Below are 21,263 nucleotides of genomic sequence, written 5' to 3'. Positions count from 1 at the left end.
AAATTGCAGACTGCAAAAATGCTGCCAGGGTAATACACAAATGCACCGGGTTTCTGCAGTAAAGCCTAATTGTGAATCAGTTGTGAATTTGGCTTTTGTCAAAGTAACTCACTTATTTAGGATTGTCTGTTTTTCCTGCCGCAACAAATTAACTGTCCCAAACAGGTGCCACTGTGACCAGATAATCAAGGAATTCTATTCAAATGTTAGGTGACCAGAGTGTATAGCTGCCTTTTAGCACAAATTTAATAACCGCACCTCATAACTGTGCAATATTTCACGTCATAACAGCTACATGTACAATTTTTTTTTTTCCATACTCTTTTGCACTCCTTATCTTTCACTTGGTACTTAAGACACTTTATAGTCCTCACTTGTTACTTAAGACACTTTATAGTTTTTGTTTTTCATATTTCCCCTTTTTTTTACTGTTTATACAATTTTCTACTATTATTGTTATGTTTTTATTGTAACTCTGGCACCACTATTTCCTTCGGGATAAATAAAGTTGTTTTTATTCTTATTCCAAACACGTTTAATCAGATTTTGAGAAATAAGCCTGAATAAAAATTATAGCAAATATTTTGGCCAGATAACCTGATGTCCGATTTACATAGACGCTGCTTGATGATTCACTTGAGGTTCAGGCAGGATGACACATCATTTGGTTTCCTTGTTTTAAATAAAAGACATGTTTTCAACAGTAACGGGAAGAGAAGGAAAAACAATGCTTGTATTGGGGGGGCAATCGAATAACAGATGCTGTTTTCTTTAAATTGTGCAACAGTCACACCAGTATCGTGCCCATCGAAGTATTGAAAAAAACATTACAATAGAGGGCTCATTGTAATGGAATCTTAGGGCCTTTGTCTTTGTGTCATGAAATGCCTTTTTGGGTTGACGAGCAAAAGAAAAAAAAAAAAAAAAGCTGCAGGCAAACAATGGCACGATGTTGATCTGATGGGCAAAATGGGAGGGAGCTACCGGCAGCTTTTACTTAGCAGCAGCACTGTCATGTTTACAGTTTGCTATGTATCCTTAGCTGCATGCACTGGCTAACTTCTTTGGGTCCAATTCAATCTGATTTTATAAAATAATAATACAACCGACGGCCAGGATCATCACTAACCAGTGATGTTGGGAGTGTAGGGTCCTTCAATCTGGGGAAAGTTCTAACTAGTGGACGGCAGCCAAAAAGGGTCGGTACAACTGAAGAGGAGAGCGATGTCTTGGAACTGAAATGTCCTACTTTAATTACTGAGCGTTAGCTTGTAACTGGGCTATTTTCTGTTACCCGCCCCAGGAAAAAGAAAACATTTCACACGCCCCCCCCCCCCAAGATAATAGTATTGTTTATAAAATAAAATTGTTATCCATAAACCTCTGCACAAAACTGTATCCTTATTAAAGAAAAAATTATAGATTGACTTCCAAAAAATAACTATTAGCACAAGAGTGCTCGCCGGTTTACTGAAGCAGCTTTAACAAAGCTGGATGATCGCTGGCAATATTCGGCACGTTTTGACTGGAAAAAAAAGGTTTTATCAGCTTAATAGGGGTGTAATGTCTTTAGGTGACGCCTTACTTTATTTGACTTCATGCTGTCCACTGAAAACATTTTTTGGGATCGTAAACACACCGGTCTTTGCTCGTCTCCCACCGTAGTCACAGTGAGACCAAGCGCTACATACACTTTGCCATATTTCTAATCTTCGCTTTTGGGTGACTTTCGTTTGTCTCACTATCTCAGTCTCTCACCACCTTTATTATCTTCATTATTGAATATTTTTGGTGTCTCTTGAGGGTTGGGTCACTGCATTTCATACTTTCTGCTCTGTGCAAAAAGCTACACCATAGAGATAACACTACATGGGTGACACGCTGTTTGAGAAGCAATGGGTTAAAAACAGACTAATTTCCTGTTAGGGATTAATAAACTAATCAAACCAAAGGTTATTCTGGTCAAGTTGTGTGAGAATTCCAGGAGCAATGCGGTAGATCTTATATCACTGTGACAGTATTTAGAAATATACAACTACTGCACGAGGAAAAGGATGCTAAATATTTTCCCTTGGGGAAAAAAAAAGGCAGTGGTGAACCATGAAAACAGTGAACTCTCTGGTGCACAAGAAAAAAAAAAAAAAAACTTTCAAAGCATCTGTCGCATCTGACACATTTTCAGAAATCATAATGCAGGTTGACTTTGTCACCTTGACTTGAAGTGAAGGGCAGAGCCTGAAGTTATTTGCAGTGAGCTCAAGATACTGTCTTCTACTAGCAGATGGCTAGTAGTAGTTGGGCTCAAAGAAAAGTAGCCTCACCGTCCTCGATGGATATTTTCTATCAAAAACTAAGAAACCATGAAGACGACCATGGCCTTTCTCTCGACGCTAAAGTCCGGTCTCAGTACAACCCCAAATGCATGTGCTTATAGGGACTGTAAAACTATGAAATGAAGCCAACAGTATGAAACATGATATACTAAAGAAATTAGCACTTGCCATTAAAAACAAAAACAAGATTCATAAGTATGCATACTTAAATTTAAAATGGTAGTGATGGCAATAAAATGGGAGACACTTGTTCAACTTCACCACTGGAGAAATACTTAGTAGGTGAAAATCTGAATCCATCCATAGATCTAGACTCTATAAAACGTACTTTTAAGAAGTGGCGGGATGTAAATAAATTGCTCCTTGTTCCTGGGGTTCGGTCCAATTTCTATCCGTGCCAAACATTTCACGGTCACACCAGTGAGCCTGTACTTCATCTCTGCATTTTCTCCAAATTAGAGGACAGGATGCAATGTAGGCATAGCAACCCGATGAAACCAGAACCAAACTAAAGTGCAGTCTCCTGCAACAATTACGGCAGCTCGTATTGAAGTAAAATGTTGATCATTTGCAGTGGAGTTCTAACGCTAAGCAAACCAATGAATGTTCCAGTGTCAATCTAATTTATGTTGCTGCCCTGTTTAATGGAGGAGACTCCGGATTAATAAAAATCAGTCCTGCAGCATGAAACACATTTACAAAGTGAATAAACGCCCAGCCTGATTTTCATTGTAAAAATAAAATTACAACACTTGTTCTTAGGTTTTGGACAAAAGTTGGGAAATATGGGAAAAAGGCAATGCAATCCTGGCTTCAAACGTCTTTTTCCACGCCTTTAGGTTGATTGTCTTGGACGACTCATGCGTCATCTGTAAACCTGCTTCCACACATAACCATCTGTAGAAATGGCCGCTTCGCAGCTCAACAGCCGCTCTTAGCAGAATCTAGCAGCCTGAATATTGTAGCACATTCATCTCCTTCAGCTGACAGTAGTAAACCATAGCATTCCCTTAAAGTCAATTCTCTCAAAAACAACCCAAAGAGCAGCCATCCAACCGAAACACAAATTTCAAGCAGTTTAAGCAGCAGAGCCCGGGGGAAGGACAGAGGAAGTAACAGATGGAGCGGTCACGTTAGCGATAAAACTGAACAAAAAGGTACGCAGCGATGACCACCTGGCTTATGCGACGAGTTGACCACCGCTCACCCAGATTCATATCCACAATCTTTGGAGTTCAGCTCCGGCAATGATTGACAAAACAGGCAAAGCACATTTCTCAGAGGGGCAGCAGCATGTCCGGTGCGACGGCGCTTTAAGCTGCGGCCATCATGTAAAGCCAACATTTAGCATTGACTCAAAGCGTAATCTTGGAACCATCTTAATGGACTTTTACACTGAACGCCAACGGAGGTTTAGCAGAGGATAACGCAAGGAGCCGAGCGGTTTCATATGAAAGAAAATTAATTCCTGCAGACTTGATGCGCTGAAGCGGTGGCTCCGGGTGTCGAGCAGCAAGATCCGATCCCATGGGGAGCGATTGTTTGCTTTTGAAGGTGACTGGTCTACGGTCACGTTAAACCCAAGGCTATAAAAGGTGCACATCCAGGGTCACCTTGAAACCCGCAAAAAAGGCCAATGTAGCAAAGAAAACTTTAAACTCAAGTAAAAGGGGATTCAAATTGACCAAATATGATTAGGTGATTTCTTGACATTATCAAACATGAATGTATGCATACAGGCAAGCTTTGTCTGACTGGATCCACATAATAAAGAGACCATACTGATGTGCAAAGTATATGATTACGTTTGAGGAGGGTCTACTCACGGCAGATTTCCACGCTCTCGTCCGACCCATCCTCACAATCCGGCTCTCCATCACAGTGCCACCTCTTCGGAACGCACTGGCCGTTCTGACACACGAAGTCTGATTCTGCGCAGGTCTTCTTAACTGCGGTGAGAAGACAGACACCAAATCAATGTACAGGAGATGTGGCGGGCAGGTGCCACGGTTTTCAAGAAATCAGTTATTGAAATACAGTAAACCCTTGTTTTTCGCGGGGGTTACGTTCCAAAAAGAACCGGTGATAGGCAAAATCAGTGAAGTAGAAACCTTTACTTTGCTCTATTATACATTGAAAAGAAAGAACAAACCATTTTTGCTTTTGTGGAGATAACGTTTGTATCCAACGTCATGTTTTTTTTCCTGCAGTCATTAATCGCAGAGCTAATACAAACTCCATCCTTACCACGGTCTTGTTGCGGACAGTTGCAGCCCTTTTTGCATCCTTATTAAAACTTATCGCTGCTGTCGTCCTTATGTTTATTTCTTCCTTCTTTATGGAACGAACGGAAGAGTCATTAATTCCTAATGCCGACCTACAGCCGCATAGCTTTTAGCTTCCCTTAGCATGTCCAGAAGTTTAGCTTTATCTGCGATAGATAGCATCTTCCTGCCGCAGGTACTTTTGTCGCTCCAGAGCGTTTTGTCAACATTATGGATTTTAGAGAAACTGGAAATTTCAAGAGAATTTGCACGTACGTCATGTAAATTTGGCAAGCTGTTTTACGTACGTGTACATATTAAACCGCAACGTTATTGACGCACAGGTAGAGAAGAAGCAGAGTGACTTTTAAGCCAATCAGAATGCAGAACTCAATGCAGATCCGTGAAGTAGCGAAACCGTGAAAAGTAAAACACGTTATAGCGAGGGATCTCTGTATCACTTTGTGAGGAAGATGACCAAAGGCGTAGAGAAACCGCATGAGTGTAATTCAGCAAAGCAAAAAGACTACATTTATTTTCCCCTCGGTTATACAAATTGCAGAACTGATTTTCACAGATAAAGCACAAACGCTCCGTTCCGAACAATGAATGTTGCATGTTTGATCCAGAGGAGGATGACAGAAAAAGGACAATGATAAAACGGTGGGTGCAAAAACAGAACCATTATATCTCCATGATTTCGCGTTTTATACCAGAATGATAAAGGGCACAATAAGTCTGTCGAACATGCTGTGTGTGTGTATGTATATATATATTAAAAAAAGGAATTACAGGCAAAAAGCAGTCACTTTCATAAAACCTGACAGGACAGTGGTTTAGAAGTGTATTAACAGCTGCAGTGAGTCTTTGCACCAATAATTGCAGTAAATTTGCATTTGTAGTTTGACATTCGTTAACATTTGAAACAAATATCAAATGCCTCTTAAAAGGGTCATCCGGCAGTATCCATCAGAAGGCACTTCCAATTAAACCCTGTCTCCAAATGGCGTGAGGGTGGAATAGTTGTGTAAAGAGTGTAAAACGTACTTCATGTTCAAAGACATTTAGTTTTTATACGTCAAATACAGTCACCAAAGCTTGGATCCCGGGGGGTTGAGGTCAAATCGATATTCTGTCAAAAGCGGACATTCAGGATCAGCGGTAACAGTATCTCGCATCAAAGTTTTTCAGAGAATTAAAAAAGTCCCAGTAGGAAAGGCCTCTGTACATTTTGAGGACCAGCATTACTTTTTTAAGAACGATTGAGGAAGCATCCCAAACACGCCATCAGAAAGACAGTCAACGTATTCAAAGTCTCACATCTCGACACAAACTCCTTTCTCAAGACTCCAGTGACCACTTAGGACAGAAGTGTGAGGCCTTCTTTCAGACTTCTGACTAGAATACAAACCTATTTCCAAGAAACAAGGACTTCTACAAGTTTGCCTGTAGATGCCACAGTGGGATTAATTACCACGCTTTTCACTTTAGCGTCTAATTGCTCACGTGTCTCAGATCCGTCTCAACCAACAAGCTGTATATAATAAGGAGATGAGACGACACACACACACACACACACAAGCTGTGTCATAGCCTTGGCCTTCACTCTTGGCAAATGCGATCATTAATGAATAAAATCAATGAACGGGGAAATGCAAGGGTTATCTCGAGAGACAAAGACTTTTTGCATTATTTTCAGAACCAAGACAAGATTTCAGAGCACAACTCCATTATCTTGACACTGATGGTTTTGGACCGACCCTGATATCTGTATAAAGAGCCAACTGCCGGCTGAAGTTGCAGAGATAAAGCAAATAGTCGTAGTAGACCTACATCATTTTGATAATTTGTAGAAGTGAACTTACAGGTGTTTTTAAAATTGGGTTCACATTCTGGAAGAGCACAAAAACATTGACCCCCCCCCCCCCCAGATCAATGTGCATAGTCATGAATCGGACTTGTTTAGTGAATTAAGGCAATATACTTCTTGAATGTAAGCAGCCTTTGGTGGATCACAAAACTGTGGCTGAATTCTCTTTTCTGAATTCATCCTAAAAAGGCAAATGGAGATAACACGCATCCTTAATAGTCTTGTTTTTTCATTCACCAAAGACTGATACAGGAGGCCCTTGCTAATACGTTGACACCATTAAGGAGTAACTGTTGCAGAGCTGTGGAAATGAAAGTACAAATACTTGGTATACACTGTTCAAATTCCAATTTTACTGATCAGTGCACAGGGTGGAACACACAAATGAAAAGTTTAAGAAAAAGTATTTGATCAGTAAAAGAATTAAATGCGGTGATCCACCCTGCCAGCTCCATGGAACGCACGATAAATAAATTAAATTCTAAGTAATCAAGATGTCCAAATGATATCCTCCTCAGCCACTAATGGTTTGTATTCCATGTAAAATTTTTGCCCCATTCCCTTGCAGAACGGCACACTTTAATTGTGAGATGACGGTGGAGAGGTTAAGGTTTCAACTTTGACAGTGTTTGGAGGTTACGCTTAGATCAAAACTGCTTTTTGGAACCTCTTATTAACCTGTATTGCTGAGATTCCTATTTGGTCCAATGGGATTGAGTCACTTTGCAATCCACACCGAGTGACGACTAACGGAGTGGCACATTTTGGCACTTGCACATTGGCTTCATTTTCAGGCACAGGAGGTTAGACAAACCTCCCAGCAAGCGTATAACAGATAGGGACTAAAATGCAGGCTGATCTCTTTCATGCATGAAGAGGGATACGTTTAAGTAATGCAGCTTAAAGTTTATCTTGCAAGGTTTTAAAACAGCTTTCTAAGCAAACTTGTTTACCGTTTTTTGGGCCAAACACTGTCAACAGTCTTTACATGTCACTCATGTTTTTCAACAGCTCGGCTGAGCCTTGCAGAAGCTTTGTGAACTGCAGTCTATCGCAGAAAAAATGAAATTACAGTGGAAAGAGACATTTTCATGTAAGTGGTGCTGCCAGTTTGCTATATTTCTCATATTATTTACTCTGAAAGGAGGTTTTCTAGCTATCAAGATTTTCCTCCACTGTATCGGCCTGCAGTTCGATCATGTGTTCTTATATGCTATCCCATTTTCTCCATTGATACTTTTCCCTGTCTCGCTCCTAGTCTCACATGACCCAGATAGATGAGGGACAGGAGAAAAGAGGAAGCGCATCAGACATTTATTGGACACACACACACACACACACACACACACACACACACACACACACACACACACACACACACACACACACACACACACACACACACACACACACACACACACACACACACACACACACACACACACACACACACACACACACACACACACACACACACACACACACACACACACACACACACACACACACACACACACACACACACACACACACACACACACACACACACACACACACACACACACACACACACACACACACACACACACACACACACACACACACACACACACACACCTACACACACACTCCATTTTTAGTTCTGCTACATCTGATGCTGTCCCTTCACCGGGTCATTCTGGCCCAGGGGACACTAAGAAAGCTCCTGGCGGGCCACGTGACATCTGTGCGAGTAAATGTGACAAAGAGTATAGCATATATTTTAAAGAGCCATGTTATAATTGCTAAGAGTTAATGGATGCTATGAAAGTTACTAGAAAGACTGAGGCCTGCATGTACTTACTGCAGTAGATAAAATTCAGTGGAAAAAAGTGATTTAACAAAAAAAGAACATGGGCTCAACAGAAAATTCTATAATTGCAATTTATGACAAATGTTATTAACACATTGGTGATTAAACCTACACCTTTCATAATTATTTTCAAAACAGGACTTTGGATTTCATCTTGATTTTAAAGTGAGGGAACAACCGTCAGAAGTCAAAACGAGGGTTTAATTCTTTGGCGTCAGGTCCTCTCCTGCCTACCTCATCACATACAATAGTTATCGTGTTAAGAAAGGATGCTGACCTAATTGTAGATCATGTGCCAAATTCCAGTCTTTAAATAGCATATGAAATGGCTTCGACTGCAGCTGTGCAAAACACAAAAATTGTATATTTTTAGCTGCGGTAATTAGTTCATTGGGCTATTCTGCCGATATACCACAACAGCATTAACATGTGCGATACGCTCGTAATTTAGGTTTCTGCTGCACGGAGAGAATTGTTGAATTTGGCATAGGAGAGTTATTGCTTCATCACAGGATTGACTTTGACAAAAGGGGATTTTTTTTTTTTTAATAAATGGACCAGCTGATGCAAAAATAACCCAACACAAATACACATTCCTGGGTATAAGTAAGCACTTGCAAGGTGGGCAGAAAAAGGTCTTACCAACATGCACGGTGTATTTCACAGTGAAATACAGCTTACTTTGGTTCCAACCCCAATTATAGTTAGTGAAGCCATGCATTTGAGTGATTCTGGTAAGTGAAGAACACATGCTGCCGCCTGTGCAACATCCATCTGCATGATTCATTCATCGAGAGCGTGCACCTTGGCATTTTAGAGTGTCAACATATCTACAAGGACTGAGTGTGATAGTAGTAGTGTATCAAAAAAAAAATCCATTATAATCCAAGTCCATTATGTTAACGGATGGGGGTAGCAACAACAAAACAGGCTGGTAAAGTGCATGTCTTTTTTGTGTGAAGATGTAACAGAACAGGGTTTAAAAAAAAAAAAAAAAGTTGATCTCTTCAAAAGACTGCAAGAACAAAACAAGATAGCAAAAATGCTAGCTAGGCTGCCAGAATTGCTCTATACAAAACTGCGATATTAAATTAATGAGACATTTTACTCTACGTCCCTAGTTAAATACATAGCGGCTCAAACACCAATTAAACAGTTAATTTGTGCATAAAATAAAAAAAGCTCAGACCCTTGGGGGCATTTTGATCAGTTAGGAAAAAATCTGATTCTAATTTTAAAAAGATGTTCAAAGTTAAGAACCTTTAGACTTCCTTTTCTCAAAATCCAAGTGCCTTTGGTCACACGGTCACTGCAAAAACCAACCGAATAAGACATTTTCTTACCACAGGAGTTTTCGTCGCTGCCGTCCGTGCAGTCCTGGTCTCCGTCGCACTTCCAGACGGCTGGGATGCAGCGGCCATTACCACACTGGAACTGGTTGGCCTCACATTGTACTTTACTCCCTACAGGAAAAAGAAACAAGGAAACCAGATATAACCGGTGCTATAATGTTCAACATCATTGGCTTAAAGTTCTTGTCCTTCAAAAGTGATGTCGATTTCAGAGGTAGTCTTTCTTAATGCATGCATGACAGACAGTTCCATAAAATCTATCGGTCTATTTTCCCCAAATAAAAAACATCCAACCAAGTCACTTCTTTATCATGAGTCTTATATGAAGCTACTTTTTATTCATCAACACTCCCGTGTAAAATACTAACTATCTCTTGAAGCCATTTATAACCCTAAAGTGCAATTGCAGTGCGTTGTTTGCGCATCTTTCCCAGTGTTTGCACATTTCTTCATTGCAATATTAGGGCTTCCTTCTCAATAGAAAGAAACATTGCCAAAAAAAAAAAAAATCTGTTCCTCCTCTATACAGGGCTGTCTCAGAAAATTAGAATATTGTGATAAAGTTCTTTATCTTCTGTAATGCAATTACAAAAACCTCATATATTCTGGATTCATTACAAATAAACCGAAATATTAAAAGCCTTTTATTATTTTAATATTGCTGATTATGGCTTACAGCTTAAGAAAACTCAAAAATCCTATCTCAAAATATTAGAATATCATGAAAAAGTTTTTTAATTGCATACAGAAGAAAAAGAACTTTATTGCAATGCTCTAATTTTCAGAGACAGTGCTGTACTGTCAGATTAGCATCATGCATTGTGTTCTGCATTCTGATTGGCTTAAAAGTCACTCCGCTTCTTCTCTACCTATGCGTCAATAACGTTGCAGTTTAATATGTACACGTACGTAAAACAGCTCGCCAAATTTACATGACGTACGTGCAAATTCTCTCGCAATTTCGAGTTTCTCTAAAACCCATAATGTTGACAAAAGGCTCTGGAGCGACAAAAGGGTCCAAAAGGCAGCGGAAGATGCTATCTATGGCAGATAAAGTTAAACTTCTGGACATGCTAAGGGAAGCTAAAAGCTATGCGGCTGTAGGTCGGCATTACGGAATTAATGCATCTTCCGTTCGTTCCATAAAGAAGGAAGAAAAAACATAAGGACGACAGCAGCGAGAAGTTTTAATAAGGATGCAAAAAGGGTTGCAACTGTCCGCAATTTTTTTCATCATCATTTTTAATTTTCTACCGTTTAATCCAATTACTCGGGGTCGCGGTGGGCGGTGCTAATCTCCGCAATTTGAAGCCTTCTGTTCACATTGAGGATTAAAATTATTTGACAGTACAGAAGTTATTTGTTGAAAAAAAACATTTCTAAAGTACAGTACTTTTATTTGTGAAACAAATGATTGAGCCTGTAAAATGGTTTGTTCTTTCTTTTCAATGTATAATAGAGTATTAAATTGTATAATAATTGTAAAAAAAAAAGAAAATAAAGGTTTCTTCTTCACGGATTTTGCCTATCACGGGTTCTTTTTGGAACATAACCCCACGAAAAACAAGGGTTTACTGTACTAAATGCACAAACAAATTGAGATATTGCTTAACAAAACCCTCCACAGTGATCTAATTTATTCATCTTTTAAATTGGAGCAACTATAAGAATGGCCGTCTGTACCAAACTCACAGCGGATATTTAAGCTTTTAAAAAAGTATCCACACAGGCTGTGCTGAATCACCTACTGTCCAAATCTGAACTGTCCTCCCAATGTTAATTGGGTAAAAGGGAGATTTGCCCTGTAGTTTGGTCAAAAAGAACCACAATATCTATATAGCACTAGATCTTATTCAGTGTTTGATCAAGCACAGCCTTCAACCCCTTATTTATAAAAAAAAAAAAAAAAAAAAAAAAAGTCTGGTATGTTGAGTTATCCCCCTTATCTTTCAAGGCTTTGCACCCCGCCTCTTTCCCCGTAAGAACTCGAGGCCTCTCTTAGACTGCTGCCCTTAACGTAACATTACATAATTAGCCTTTTCTGCCAGATTTGGAAACCAGAGGAACAACTTCAGTGCATTTACACTCGTAATTATTCACAAGGGCTCTTCAGCTAAATTTGTGGAAGGCGTGAGTAGCGAATGTCTTGGGAGTGCGATGTTTACATCCACTAGGGAAATCCCCAATCTGGAGTTTCGCTGCACGTATGCATTTAGTTTGGCGGAAGGCAACGAAAAAAAAAAAAAAAAAAGTTGCAGACATATAAAACAACCTTAAGACAATACAAATGTCCCTTCGGTAATGTTCATTTGACTCACTATAGTCATGGGGCGTAAGCTCCTGAAAGAAACCTAAGGCCTTGAAACTCTTATTACAACAGGTTGAGGTTTGGGATGCTTTAAACAACAGGAAGGCTGACAGCAAATGGTTAATGCAAAGAAATGCGAAAAACTAATATCACAAGAGGACTTAAATCAAATCATTATCTAGCACTGTGCAATGGGATTTTTTTTTTGTCTTTTGCAAGATTACATAAAAAGGGCCGAATAGTTAAATACATATACCTCTTAGATATTGTGTTTCTGAAGATTAAGTGCTAACAACAGTGTGTGTCAAATATGAATAAACGGCTGAGATTTTATTTAACAAAAATCAAAAGTTTGTCTTTAACTCAAGCACATTATCCACTGAAATGTGAATTGCTTAATTTCGAAAAGCGCTTTTACCTCTCAAAGAGGCTTCTCCCCTTCCAGAACAGATACAATTTGATGAGTGAGCATCTTCAGACATAATTTGATTCATCTTATTGGTATTTTCCCCCCGTGGGAAAATTACAGCAATCACTAAAAGTAATGGCACTCAATACATTTGAAAATGAAAGTATCAATATTCATGATAAGAGGACTGTTCACTTTACCAAGCCCACCCATCTGACCCAAATGCTAACCCACTCTGACTAATAATCGGAAAAGAACTACATTTAAGCGCCACTAACAATAATATTTCCAGTTTTTAAAAAAGAAGGGAGGCATGTAAATCCAGATCACAAGCTCTGAAGCGGGTCAAAGGATCCGGTCCAAAATAGTGTCTCACAAACTGGATCGAGTGCTGGACACCGTCAGCACAGGTGGCTTTCAAGGGCTTAAACATTTCAGTTGATTTTCCATGATTTTTAAATATTAAAAAAAGCCCTGAGTCTTGTTTATTACCACACGGGGGAAAGAGGGAAGAAAAACAGCGTATGGTCCGATGGTTTCAGAAGCTGCAAAATTCTAAGCCTCAGCATGTAACTGAAGAACCCGCTGCACAAAATAGGTCATGGCATCTTGGGAGTCGACCGTTGTACAAAGTGATCGCAGCTGCCGATCTTTTCAGAACTTTGCCAAAGAATATTTAAATGCCATGGAGGTGTGAAAATTCTGATTCGGTGTCCAGTGTATAACAGCTTGACCCAACAATGTCCTGTTGAAGGGAAAGGACATCTAGATTTAATTTACTATGTACTCTTGTCACGCTGGATGTAGTATTTGCAGGCCCAGATCTTAAAATAACATCTGACCTTGAAGCAGAATACAGCATGTACTGAACTCCTGTCCAGGTGGGTAAATAGAGCAAACGGTTAGAACGGAGAAGTTCCCACTGTATTGCTCTGCTAATGGGAGCTAGCGTCCCTGTGAAGACCAGTAATGGTAGACGGGGGTTCAAATGCACTTTTGAGTCGAAGCCTGTCGGACACATAGGTAAACATTTACATCAACATCAGAATAAGAATTTCCATTCGGAAATTCAATCGTTGGTGGAATAAATATGATTTAGATCAGTGTTTCCCAACCTTTTAGCCACGCCACATATTTTACATTAGATAAATCACACGGCACACCACCAAATAAATGTCAAAAACAGTTTAACACATTGGAATGAAACAAGTCTCAATTTACTTAGTGTGAAATCTAATATCGGAAGATTTGTCAAGTTGCAACGCAAATTTCCCACTGATGTGCAACTTTTGTGATGCGCAACACTTACTTTCAATGTCTGAAGACATGTCATCAATATGTCTGGAAATTGTATTATTTAAGAGAACTGGCTATTTCTTTATCAACACCAGAGCCGAGCATTTCTTCTCCAATGATTTTTCCGGCAGGTCGTATTAATGTTTTGCTGTTTGGATTTGGAGACGAGTTCAGCAACTTTATAGCAGCTTTCACTGCTTTCTCACTCGTCTTGGTCGTTTTCAACAATGCTGCCTGTTTGTTTACGCAGATACAAGTACTTTTTATTTTAAAAATGTATCCCACGGTCTTTGGTTATGTGCCCTGAAAGACTGCATTAAATGGTCTAAGTTAAGACAGCGAGATGGAAAATGAGCAGTGGGAATAGATGATGGCACTCTTCCTGAAGTCAAAATTTGTTCACATATAATTGTTTCTGCATTCCGTGCCTGCTTAGATATCCAGAGAAAGCATGGCTGGTAGTAGCAGAAATCACAACACACCCACAGCTCTGGAGGGGGGGCTTTAAATTTCTCCGTCTACTGTTCGAGCCATGCTTAGGTTCATGAACACAACCTACACTGACATCGTAAGACGTGCACTGACATTTCCCAAACAGAAACATGACCAGAGGAGCTGAGTGCTGAGGATACTATGGGTATTTCTGGTTACGGCCCTCCAAGTATATATTGTGTTTTGGCTGACTGACATACAATTGTGCGCGTCATCTGCAGCGAGGGTTGACAAACATGGGTAGTGCCTTTGTTACGTTTGCCATCTGATAGCGATAAAGCGGATCAGTTTGCTGCAAGTCATTTTAAGCTCGGGCAGTTTTGTGGCAAGAAGTCACTGATCTAGATGCCTAACGGTAAAGAGCGTGACCGTGTTACAGAGCGCTGAAGATTCATTTCCATGTGGGAGTTCACTATCATTCCCTTATCCAACTTTCAAAAAGACTCTTGGACCAGCGTGCTAAACCCGTTCCGGTATTCAAATCCAATCATTTTGAAGAATAGAACAATTTTATGGTCCTCGTTAGCTTGTTGCCGCCAGCTAGATTTGTAGGCTTTGAGTGACAGGGTCACCCAACCCCCAAATGTGTCATTTGGCATAAGGATGATTACCTTATCGGTTACCCATTCAATGAAGCCTTCCTTTGGGGAATTTGTTTCCATCAACAGTGACTGGGCACAAACCACAAGGAAAGACATCTCTTAGCCGATAGCCGATGATTTGATGAATAAAATAATGGTTGGGCTGATTAACAAAACTCTTGTAGTGATCCAGAAATTAAGATATACTGTTAAATGTATCCACTAGTAAACAGTAATGACACCTAAAACAAAATGGCAGATCTCTATGCAAAATTATGCATTTGCTAAGTCACAAAAAAAAAATATACTAATGTACTTGCAAATAATTACTATCAGAGACTGATTACAAATTGGTTTATAAAACATGATATCTTGCAGTTTCTTTGACTGTTATTCAAGATTAAGCAATAAATCTAAATGTAACTTGGCGTTCAAATAATAAAAAGAAGAAAGCTCACTGTAAAAATAGTAAAGACAATATTCAAGCTGTGGAAAGTCAAGGTAAACGCTAACCGTGGCAAATTGTCTTGAAAAAGCTTCACGTGCACGCAACCCAACCACAGGTATACTAGGACTAGTGGAGGCAAATTTCAGTGGCAGTTTCCAGCCAGACTCCATTTTTACACTCCTACCACCAACTTCTTATTTACATTTTAGATTTGCAAAATAAATCTGCATAATGTGACATATGTGGGATGTATAGAGTGAGTAAAATCTCACAAGACAAGGCCCGGTCTCTTGAATCCAATCACCTGCAAATATTCACAATAGAGCATCCCCACTACCACACAAAGAAGGTTGGACTGCAAAAAAAAATAAAAATAAAACCAATCACCTGGCTTTGCTCCAGATGTGTATTATTTACAGTCGGTTGGTTAAAGAGAAATAAAGTTCCATCCCATCGCCTCGTAGGGACTTTAACATTGCAGTGGTTTAAAAAAAAAGCAACTTAAAATGTATCATAATCCTGGGTTGTCCCTCACAAATTACTTTATTTTCAACACAAACATTGGAATTCAATAACTTGCAAAGAACGGTAAGTGTGTCGCTACAAATAAACATCACTGGACGATACTTGTGACGAGGCAGGCTGTATGTATATTTAAAGAGAAGACTGTTGCCTGCCACTCTGTGGTTTGTCCCAGAAATCAAAAACAGGGCTAACATTAAACCTCCTTTGTTATGCATGAGTGAGGCAACCTCACCCTAAAAAGTTGTTTTATGCAACCAGGCACTTGAAGTCCTTGAACAGGTTGGCTCTGCCTGGGGGCGAGACGCTTCACCAAGTTTAGCATGGTAATGTGAGCATCTGTGCAGGTTTTAAAAACATCCTTAACGGACAACGTGAGGGGATTTAGGGCCGGTCGACTGTCAGCCACGATGCACAAAAAAAAAAAAAAAAAGTCAGAGCATCTGTCAACAGTAAGCAACGGTCATATTTTCAAACCATGTGGCTAGCAGTTAAGAGTTGAAGGCTTGCACGTGCACAAATCCACTACCCGGCTGTCTCAGCTCTATTCAAGACAATAAGGGTCAATGTTTGATGGATCTCCAAATGCACAGCTAGTTTTTAAATCCACTGCACCGGCAATTTACCGTTTCTTCACTTTTCATCATCTTTGTCTTAGACGCAAACTGTAGCCATGATTTCAGCCAAACAGCGGCAGATTCAAAAGGGGGGGATTCTGGATTACAAACAACTTTGAAGTCCTTCTTCCCCCTGCCTTCAATTCTGTTTCCCGACGGGAGAGGAGATACCACAGACGGCACGAGGAGGAAGCAGAAGCAAAAAAAATAAATAAAAAAAGGGATCTGGGTTAATCCATCCCACTCGTCAAAGCGTCGCCAGCACCAAAATCGCCAACACTCCTCTTGAGATCGGCTCTGTAACGCACCAAAATGCTGTTTTTTTTTTTTTTTCTTTGAGAAAAATGGCACGACTCCACCGATCAGCTAGACCAGCAGATGCTGTAAGAGGGCTATATCGTGTTGATACAGACCCAGAGTTTTAAATCACGGCATAAGGCCATTCCAGGAGGAAATTTCCAAACCTAGGAGGGGTTTAGTTTAGAGGATCGAGACTTGCAGCAGCAAGATCACAAGCTATCAAACTTCAGTCCGCAGAAAAACTGACAGGTAACCGATGTAAAAATAAGTGTAATGGATGCTGATACTCCAGCCGATATCCACCAAGAGACCAATGGCCGCACTTTAGTGCTCACGCTCAGGGTTTTTATCACCAAATTTCAAATAATGACCTAAAATGCAGTTGTCTGTCAAACAAAGTTTCTTTTTGGAGGATGATCATGGTGGGACTTCTGAAAACAACACACTTCAAGTCTAATCCCAGGCATCTTGACCTAGACCCCCCCCAAAAAAAAAAAATTAATACATAAATATAGAATTTGCTTTGATAATGTTGCATCTGTTCAGTGCACCCTATAGATCAGCAGGAACTTATGGCTCGCGAGCCACATATGGCTCTTTGGGTGACGGCATATGGCTCCCCGACAATTTTGAGTTGAAAAAACAAAAAGTTTGGAACTGATTTTAAAATACTTGTGATATTTCGTCATAATACTGTCATTTTAAAGTATAAAGAAATTAGTTTTGGAGGTAAAGTTCAGGGTCGGGAACCAATGGCTTCTGAGCAATTAAAGAAATTAATTTTATTAGATAGCCAACTAGTTTATCCGCGTCAACCCTCGTAACAGAAAAGATAGTGAAAAGAAAAAAAAGGCGATGATTACAGTGCATTCCCAGCTGCGTGGACAAAGGAATTTGCATTTGGCTCTGCCATAGGTCTAATATGAAATGATAAAATTGCATCGATGAAACAGTCAAACATAAAGCGGCACGTTGAACAAATCCATGCGTAATGTTAAATACTATATGGCTCTCAATGAAATATATTTAAAAATATTAGGCTTTTATGGCTCTCCTAGACCCCTGCTATGGATCATCATGTCCCTCTTTTGAAAATGCAAAGTGAACTAAAGCTGAAAGTGTAAGTAGATGCTTTGTTATAAAAACAGATTGAGCAAAGACTTTTGTTTTGTCTTCAGAACGGCAGTTTTCTTGCTTTATCATGAGTTTATATGAGGCAAGTCTACATCCCTCTGACTCATCGGTCAGAAAACAGAAGGTTGCTATGGAACTTCCACCTTTCAGTCACAGCTCAGCACAGATTTAAATAATAATAATAATAATAGGGGGGTTGTTTAAAGCAAATCTAAGCTTTTCTGAAATTTCTGCTATAGCTTTTCCTTGCTATGAGACTGACAACTCAAAAACTGAACCAAGTTCCAGCTAGAACTTACAAAACTCCTTAACATGTCAGGGTTCAACTTGCCTTTTTGGAAACAATAGTCAAAAGGCAGTTGAAAATCGTTCCAAACGCGGCAGGGAAATCTACGGTTTATTCATTTATGAGCGCCCGAGTTGGATGCCTTTTAAAAAATGAATACTTAAAGAACCGTTTTCACCAGGTACTTTCAAAAATCTGACAAGGTAGCCGGGATCCACAGACAACATCTCACAAGACAGCGAGACTTGTTGGATTAACTGTCGGCATTGTCCAAATATCTCACGCCTGGAAAAGTTTAATCTGGAGATTATACAAGTATTAATCGAAAGCTCAAGATGGAAACGAACGATTTAGAAAGTGTTTCAACTCGAACGCTACATCGGGTTTTCCAACCCAACATCAAGGACAATAAAGGGTTTGGCTGAAAGTCCTTTCAGCGGTAGCTTATTATGAAAGTGGGACCTTTAAATAGTGTTTCCACCGCTGCCAGCCGGAAAACTCTGGAAGGAATCCTGCAATGAACTTCCTTCGTCCTTTCAGACACGGCCTTTGCCTCCGGACATGTAAAACCACTGCAGGGTCTACAACACCATGTACAGTAACACAAAAGTAAATGAGGGGAAAAAGGGAGAAGGGTCACCAAGATGGTCCCTGAATTTAAATCGGTATTTAAAAAAAAAAAAAAAAAAAAAGGTCTCTTGGCTTACGAAAACTGAACACCACACACTTTGACCCAGTCACTGCAGGATCAGGCTTAAGCCACATTCACAGACGACGGCCAAAGCGTGGAAAATCAGTTCCAGTCAAACCCGTGTTGTGCAGCTCACAGCAGAGAGTGTTGCTTTGCTTGAAGCCCCCCTGCGTTGTTTCTGAATCTTGACATTTGTCCACTAACATATTTCAATCACTCTCCTGCCTCACACACACACACATTCTAATTTCATTCGTGTCACCTTGTCACCGTGGACGATACAATACAGGACTTGGCGCAATGACCTTGGATGTGAAAAGCAGTTTGATGTCCCCGCTGACCTCCGGTGACATTTGATCAGTCCGTCTCATCATTTAAGGTTTGCAGAGCGTGGAAGCGTCTCCTGCACAGTAACCTTGAAATAAATGACCAGATTATATTAAGAAAATTTGATCTGAAGAATGATCTCCAAAACAACTTTTCTATTTGTTTAAAAACGTTGATTTGAAGCAGACTCCTCTTTAGGGGTCGCCACATCCCCCTCTCTCACACCAACTACCTTCATATCCTCGATAACAATTTCCATAAATCTTCTCCTTGGTCTTCCTCTCCAGCTTCGTCTAACAATATATTGACTCTCCTCCTCTGTACATGACCCGACCATCTCTGGCTGCTCTGACCTTCTCTACAAGACATCTAATGTGTGCAGATTACACACATTTAAAATGACACAAAGCACACAATGCAGCATGGTGGTAAGGGGATAGATTTAGCCACAACATGTTTTATACTATTTCTTTAATTGAAAATGTGCAGACCTTTGTTGGATTTAGTAGCTATTTGACTACTCGTGTAACGTGGGTTGTCAAAGATTCTGTTTATCGAAGGCAGAGAAACAAAGTTTTTCACGCAACGAGTACAACCTCTATTGCCGAGCTAATTTATTACAGGATTATTCCAAGTTAGAAGATTGTTTTCATATAAACCTGTTCTCTTTCAGGAGGTCCTAGGATATATAATCAAACACTGGACCATGTTTCCTGCAGAGACTCAAAACAAACACGCACATTTAAAAACGCAATGTTACTCCGAGTCAGATTCATTTTGACTCGTTTTAATGACATAATGTCAACGTTGGATCCGCCTGTAGTGTTTGTACGTGTTTATTTTGAGTGCGGCTCCAAATCCTGACTCCATGGATTCATAAATTTGATTTCCATTGATCATTTGTGTGATTTTGTTGTCAGCACATTGAACTAAGTACCAAGTATTCAATAATATTTCATTTATTCAGATCCAGGATGTGTTCTTTTAGTTTTTAGTGTTCACTTTAATTTTTTCGTGCAACACACACAAGCTACTTTTAGGTCTTTAAATTCTTAATGTAACATTCCTTGGTTACGCTGATTCTACTGAATGTGTAGGTCTTTCATGCGTGCAAATGCATTGCTCAGTAAGTTCTTTTATATAACATCAAGATCTAATTATCCTAATCAACTGAAAGACCTTGAAATTGCTGACAGTCATATGATAATTCTCATCTCTTGGTGTAACCCGTCCATCTGAAACACTCAACAGGCAACGAGCGACCGTCCAAAAATAGGCGGTCATTGTGCTTTACATAAACGCTGTCACACCGGAGGTCATGGTAATGCAATTTTCCCCCAGTAAGAGAAAACGTTGCAGTGTCGTCCTGCTCTTCACCACCACCCCGCCCACTCCAAGAACCAAAGGCAACCCCCCACCCCCACATAGCCATGGATCTGGGTCTAGTGTGTTATCACAGTAACTGCGGAGGGAAAATACATCCATTTTAATCAGGCCAGCATCGCCGCCGCTCTCGCCGCTATCTAACATGCGTGACGTCTTGTGCAAATAGGCTCACACAATTCTGATCGGTGTGTGTGTGTGCGCTTTGCTTTTTTTTTTTTTTAAGCCAAGAACGGGCGCATTCCGTGGGGAACGCGTGCACGTTACAAGCACAGGTTTTGATTCATTGTGCACGACACAGAGAGCCAGTTTACTCTGGCTCGTGCTGTATTTTTTGATCTAGCCTCTTTCCAAAAGTCTCCAAAAATGGGGAACCCATGCAATTACTCATGACCTTTATCTTGACAAACTGCTGAAATACTTTGCTACGACGCAGTGAGGGACTGTACCAACAAAAGAGGATTTCTGTCAACTGTTCTTGCCTGACTGCCAATTTATCACTTGAAAAAAGGAAAAAAAAAAAAGCAGAAAGCACAACAAACATCTTCTTTAGGTCTCGACAGCAGTTAATTTCAGCGTTAAAGCACAACTACATTATACAGATAGAAGAGGGACACACTTCCAACCTCATCATGAGGGAAAACATCTTCAACAGATGATCTGGGACAACATTTACCCTCAGTAGAACACACACACACAAACACACACACACACTTACAAAGGGAAAAGTGCCATTGAGAGAACATACACATTTCCAATAAGTCAACTTTTGCTGATTCTAAAACAAATTTACCATGA

General features: G+C 40.0%; 1 protein-coding gene across 2 annotated transcripts in view; it reads right to left on the bottom strand.

Annotated features, from left to right (window-relative positions):
- Nucleotides 1-21,263, bottom strand: part of vldlr (very low density lipoprotein receptor) — a 55,173-nt gene that overhangs the window by 32,527 nt on the left and 1,383 nt on the right. For both annotated transcript variants that reach the window (XM_086170329.1, XM_086170330.1), the window contains exons 2-3: nt 9,663-9,782; nt 4,160-4,282 (exon numbers count right to left, since the gene is read on the bottom strand). In XM_086170329.1, coding sequence (XP_086026455.1) covers nt 4,160-4,282; nt 9,663-9,782 — 243 coding nt within the window. The remainder of the gene's footprint in view (nt 1-4,159; nt 4,283-9,662; nt 9,783-21,263) is intronic.

The sequence above is a fragment of the Fistularia commersonii genome, chromosome 23 (assembly GCF_037954325.1).
Source record: "Fistularia commersonii isolate RoL2024-O1a breed Wild chromosome 23, RoL_Fcom_v1.0, whole genome shotgun sequence".
In the NCBI taxonomy this organism is placed as follows: domain Eukaryota; kingdom Metazoa; phylum Chordata; class Actinopteri; order Syngnathiformes; family Fistulariidae; genus Fistularia; species Fistularia commersonii.
The sequence above is the reverse complement of the archived record's forward strand: the minus strand, read 5'-3'. Positions and strand labels throughout refer to the sequence as shown.